This window comes from Akebia trifoliata, chromosome 7, assembly GCF_017979445.1.
Source record: "Akebia trifoliata isolate Shusen 1 chromosome 7, ASM1797944v1, whole genome shotgun sequence".
Lineage (NCBI taxonomy): Eukaryota > Viridiplantae > Streptophyta > Magnoliopsida > Ranunculales > Lardizabalaceae > Akebia > Akebia trifoliata.
In genome coordinates, this window is record NC_141381.1 from 3,773,376 (window position 1) to 3,779,944 (window position 6,569).

A 6,569-nucleotide genomic window follows, 5' to 3' on the forward strand; every position below is an offset into this window, starting at 1 on the left:
TTTAATATCGAAATGAGAATTGATTTTTAGTTTACGGGGCAAGGTACTACTCGTGACAAATAACATTAGGATGTTCTCGTCCTTGCAAGACAATCATTTTCTTGGGGTGTCAAGGTGAAGAATATTAACTGACCAAGATGGAAAATCATTTTCTCAAGATATCTAAGTGATTTTTTTGTAAAAATGTGTAATCACTACACTTGCTAATTGCTTTTTGTATACTAAAATTGTTTTCAATCTCTTACACATAAGAGAGAATTCCATGGAACTTTTAAGTGAGAGAAAAATGAGTGATTCATTTGAGACATACATGTACTTTGGGGTGGGGGGACATCTGGGAAACATAAAAGTTTGTTTAAGAGATAAAGATGTTTGGGGGACGTGTTTCATATATTTGTGGTAGAAAATAGTTTAGATTTAGATAGGTAAAATATGCGCGTTAGAAATTAATTAGCTTAAAAATAGATATAATAGTACACATGGCTCTATGTTGTTCATTTAATATCTTATTATTATCATTTCTTAATAGAAAATTCGAACTCGTGATTTAATCATCCCCACTTTGTCGTGGTCCTTGATGCCACCAGGTTTGTGGCAGTCAAGGACAGATTTACCATGGGGACTGTGGGAGCACTTGCCCTCACAAAAATTTTCAAGGTCTATGGATTAGTGAGCAATCGTGACAGATTTTAGCAACGGATAAAAAAATGTCACTATTGCCTATACAAAAGAAAAATAAATAAATTTCCACTCTCAATTACCCCCACAACTATTTTTTTTTCACTTTTAGTTATCCCCTCAAAAAAATTTCTACCTTAGCTTCCCCCACATGAGCAAAATCTTGGCTTCACCCCTAGTGGCAATATAATGTTAATTTCCCTTCGATTATGGTCGAATCAATCAAAGAGACTCCTTCAAGAGGAGGAGAAAAAAAATATAAAAGGGAGTGTATCATCTCTTTCAAATCTTTTCATTTCTCCATTTTGAGAGTTTTGGGGAAAACTTTAATAAAATCTCTAGTGAATTAATAACTTATATAAAAATTCAATACAATGACTCTAAATAAAGTGCACAAAGGCTTAAGAAAAAAAAATGTTCCAAAAAATAAATATGAAATTGTGGTACATTAAACCACATCAAAATGATGATAAATAATGGTTACAAAATTCAATGATATGAAATTCACTTAAAATCATTTGAATTCTATATCTTAACTATTGTAATAAGAGAATGCCGAATAAACCTTTCTCAACACCAAATTTGAAAGGTCAAAAATGCCCTCACTTTTAAATTTACTTGAATATTATCGACGTTATTTTTGTCAAAAATGAAAAAAAAAATTACAATTCCTCAACCCTTATGTCAATGTTAGATAGTTTTTACAGTTCTAAAATTACATAAATATCATTTTATTGTATTATCTACAAAATCATCTTAATTAATTTTTTAAATAACAAACAGACTCTTTAATATATTAAATGATGATAAAATGTGATACAAAATTAAATTATTAATTTAAAAATAATACATAATTTTTTTTTTTTTTAAACACCAATCTTTATGTTAATTATTAAAAAAAATACTATTTTTTTTAGAAATTAAAAAAAACAAAAAACAAATAACTTAATGCATTCTTATCCAACATTTTAGTAACTTGCTGGACTGTCCAAAATTTTAAAACCATTTATATGTTAAAATGTTGGACTGTCCAACAAGTTATTAAAAATGCTTGACAGTCTAGTATTTTAAATCATTGTTAGTAATTAAAAAAAATAGAATCATTTTAACAATTAATAATAAAACATTTAACCATCATTTAATATATTTTTTAAAATAATATTTAAATTAATTAAAAAATACATGTGTGGTTGCACATGCCTCCTACTAGTTTTATTTATATATGGCCCTACTAAAATTTTAATCAAATTTATTGATTTATTTAGATTTGGTATGTCAAATCGGGTATGGCCTGATCCGTTTGTTAGTAAATCAGTTTTGAATTCTAGTATTGAGATCTGATGAACCCGACCAAATAAGAATCCTGGTCTGATTTGTATTGGATCAGTATTGGGTCTGATCCGATACTTAGCCGACTAGACGACTTGGATTTGGAATATTCTTGCGAAGTATTTAATAAATTGAATGGCTGAGAGTAATCCATCAACGAAAGAGACCAAGACAACCCCACATGTGCTAACAGTTGAAACAAATGTAATCGTGTCAACCACATGTTTCTCGCGTCTCACGTGTGGCTATTCTTAAGAGAGACCGAGATTCTATATTGGACTGGGTCCCACTTTTAATGTTTTTTTTTTTTGGTATTGGTAGGTGGGTCCCACTTTTTAAGAAGAGATTTCGCGATGATGAAGGTGGCCAGAAAAATATATCTTTAAAAAATAAAACAAAATAATATTCAATTACCAAATTAACCCTTATCCACAAACATTACGTCTTTTTAAAAAAGAACAAAAGAAAAAGTGATTTAAACATACCTTTCACGTTTTGAGTATTATTTGAGATATCCATGTGTTTCCATCACCTTGACCTTGGTCTTTTCTCTCTTACACATAGTAAAAAAATGAAATTTCCTCATTAAATCATCTTGTGACATTCAAAAATATGATCTAATGCCACAGTGTTATAAATGATGAAATTATATGAATTAAAAATATATGTATATATATATATTTCATCATTGAATTTTAATTTTAAATTTAGATACTCGGTAGTTATCCCATTTTCAACATCTTTGATCAAGCTTGAATTTTTTTTTTGTTTTCATTCTTTTTTAACATGAGTTTTTCCTTGAAATTTAGAAGATTGTGGTGTTTGATTGGCAATATGATAATTCACGTGGATCCCACAATATTTTTCGGGTTTAAAATCTAAAAATTAAGATTTTTGGTAGTGGATGTGCATGTCACAGAGAGAAATTTCTCTCTTGTTACGTTTATCCAGGGGCAAAGCTAGTAAGGAGTTGTTGGGGGCAATTGCCCCCACAAAACTTTGAGACACCCCTATATTTTCAACTAATTACATGTCACATTTGTCCCTACTCCCTCACTTCTCTTCTCATTTGCCCCCACACCCTTACCCCCCTCCAATTTTTGCCCCTCCCCATTAATGTTTTTTTTTTTATGATATTGCCTTTTGACCAGGCCTTCTCATATACTAATTGGAAATGACCTTAAATATCATTTTCTTCAATTTCTAACTAAAAACTTCTGAATTTCTTCCTAAAGTCATTCATTTTCAAGTTCTTCAACTACACAACTAACTATAGTTTGCCCCCACTACAAGAAAATCATGGCTCCACCTCTACTTTTGTCATCAGCACCACATGTCAAATTGGTTTTGGACTGTGAGCAAACAATTACTCATCTAAAAGGACTTAAAATAACCTCTTCTTCAACCTCTAGAAAAAGTACCATTTATTTTTTTTCTAACAATCAATTGCCTTCAAGCTCTTTAATCTCAATGACAAATTATTTTTAAGAAAAATTGTTTAATAGCCCCTATGGGAGGGAAGTGTTTCTAAATGCACATGTGTTTTAGATTGGTATATTAAAAACCCAATTAATAAAACTTTTGGTTTTTAATGCTCCCTTATCTCGATAAAGCTGCAAATGCAAATAGTCTAGATTGATAATTCAAATAGTTAAGATCAACATTCAAATCATCGTTCTCAACAAGTTGAATTGGTAATATCAATGGTTCGTGTTGAAACGTCGAGATCGATGATTATAAAATATCTATCTCACAAATCTGAACGATAATTTTGATGATTCATCTTTAAATATTGAGATTGATGATTTACAATCTTAGATCCTGACAATTGTAAAAGGTGCTATTGATGATTGGAAAAAGGTAGATCTCAATTGTTTGAATTGTCAATCTCGATTATTTGAATCATTGACTTCACTAATTGAAAAAGGGGGTTAGAAGGGCATTAGGAAAGAAAAGTTTATTGAACGGATCATCAAATTATCGTAAAAAAATAATAATTAAGGGGGATTTTGAAAGAACTCCTCGCACAGGGTGTATTAAACAATTTTTTCTATTTTTAATATATTCAACCTTCTTCTCAATCATATAGTTTACAACATCACCTCAAAATCTGTGCAAAAAGATTCCAAGGTGAAGGTTGAAGGTTAGTGTAAATTTTTTATCTAAAAAGTAAAAAAATGTATGATTTTGAAGCAAAAGAATTTTCTACTAGAGTTTGAAAATAGTGTTTTAATCAACCAGAGAAGACTGAGGTAAAGGTATGATGTCATCGATTCGAAAACAAAGCCAACGTATCTTAAATATTCACCAAAATGTTGCCGGGAGGTTGTTGAGTTGGATTACAAAACATCAAGTGGCATATCCGTAATAAATTACAAAATCAGGGTCCATTCTCTTCTCTTCTTCTGTATCAATTATCACGATAAAAGAGATTCGGTCGTGGCAACAACTCTGTACCTCGCGCAACACGGACGATTCTTCCAACACTCTCCTCAAACCCTAACCAGGAACCTCTCTCTCTCTGAGACAAGCGGACGCCTAATTCCTCCTTTTAAAGGTAATTTAATCGATGAGATCGATCTGATCTTCTTTTGGGTTTCTAATTTTCCTTCTTTGATCTGCAAACATTGATGAATTTGGGTTTATTGGTGTTGAAATCTTAGCAGATGGAAGCAGCAGCAGTTCTCGGATCATCCTCTGGTGGTGTCTGTAAATCTTCAAACATCCTCGTTAAATCAGGTGTTCAAACATCGAATCAGCCAGATTTCCTGTGTTTCAGTACCAAATTTCATTTCTCTAACGGATTGATCAAGGTAGGAGAACACAATTCCAAATTTTAGCTTTAATTACCGTTTCTAGGGTTAGGTTTTTGATCTGAGATGTTTGTTGGATTGATGAACTTGCAGCATTGTTCTTCGATTTCTCTTCCCCAGCAACGATCGAAGAGATCAGTTTTCAGTGGTAGGAGAAGCAGTGTTGTTAGGGCATCGTCGGCTTCTTCATCTGATTCTCCCATCGCTCCTCTTCAATTAGAGTCTCCGATTGGGCAGTTTCTGTCTCAGATCTTAAGAAGTCACCCTCACTTGGTTCCTGCTGCGGTTGATCAACAACTTGAGCAGCTTAAAACCGATCGTAAGGCCGAGGAAGTGAAACAGAAAGACGAGCCTTCCACTACTGGAACCGATCTCATCTTGTACAGGTTAGTTGAATATTTGCGGTATCTGGACAGATTGATTGTGAGTTTTAATCAGAAAAAATTTGATTTTTTTTTTCTTTTATTGTTGAAAATTGAAATTTCTTGGATTATTGCCGAGCTTAAGGCGAATGAGTGTGAATTTTGTTTCTTTTATTGTTGAAAATTGAAATTTCTAGGAGAATTGCCAAGTTTAAGGCGAACGAGAGAAGAAAGTTTGAATTTTGTTTCTTTTTTATTGTTGAAAAATTGAAATGTACAGGAGAATTGCCGAGCTTAAGGCAAATGAGAGAAGAAAAGCTCTGGAAGAGATCTTGTATGCATTAGTTGTGCAGAAATTCATGGATGCCGATGTCTCTTTGATACCTTCCATTGCCCCCTCTTCTACTGATCCTTCTGGACGAGTGGACACTTGGCCGAGTCAAGAGAAAAAGCTTGAACAACTCCACTCTCAGGAAGCCTTCGAGATGATAAAGAACCACCTTGCTCTCATATTGGGGAATCGATTAGGGGACTCGACCTCAGTTGCTCAAATTAGCAAACTTAGGGTTGGGCAAGTATATGCTGCTTCAGTGATGTATGGGTATTTCCTTAAGCGAGTTGACCAGCGATTCCAACTCGAGAAGACAATGAAAATCCTTCCATTTGGATCGGACGAAGAAGAGAACGATATAGTGCAGGCTGTGTCTGAGGATATGAAACGACCTAATGTTATTGAGGACTTGCGAGATATTGAACAATCCCAATCAAAATCTGAAACCCACCCGGAGGTCTCTTCTTGGTCTGGTAGTTTCAGCCCAGGGGGTTTTGGTCATGGGATCAAATCATCTCGATTGCGAACCTACGTGATGTCATTTGATGCAGAGACGTTGCAGAGGTACGCATCAATTCGATCAAAGGAGGCTGTTAGTATCATTGAGAAGCACACGGAAGCATTGTTTGGGAGGCCTGAGATTATGATCACACCACAGGGAACTATCGATTCATCCAAGGATGAGCTCATCAAAATAAGCTTTGGGGGTTTGAGGAGGCTTGTTCTTGAAGCTGTAACTTTCGGTTCTTTCCTCTGGGACGTTGAGAGCTATGTGGATTCGAGGTACCATTTCGTGACAAATTAGTTAGCTCCAAATATACAAGTACATGCTAATGCCAATAACAAAGCTTCCTAGATGAGAAAAAACTGACACTCCCATGAAATCCTATGAATGATATGTAAATGTTGTATGTTGCGAATTGATATGCTACTTGTTATGAACTTTTCGTTGTTTGCTTGAAAGGAACCAAGTAGTCAGAAGTTATGCAATACTGAGATATGTAAGCTTGAACTTTTCTTCTTTCAGTTATTGGAAGCTATTTTGTGTTTATCTCA

At 33.7% G+C, this 6,569-nt stretch overlaps 1 protein-coding gene across 1 annotated transcript; it reads left to right on the forward strand.

The window, feature by feature from the left end:
- The first annotated feature begins 4,402 nt into the window (after window positions 1–4,402).
- On the forward strand, window positions 4,403–6,569 carry LOC147398023 (UV-B-induced protein At3g17800, chloroplastic-like). The gene is made up of 4 exons (XM_086447138.1): window positions 4,403–4,564; window positions 4,674–4,820; window positions 4,914–5,206; window positions 5,463–6,569. Exons 2-4 carry the CDS (start codon window positions 4,674–4,676, stop codon window positions 6,316–6,318), a joined length of 1,296 nt encoding a protein of 431 aa, XP_086303264.1. The 5' UTR covers window positions 4,403–4,564; the 3' UTR covers window positions 6,319–6,569.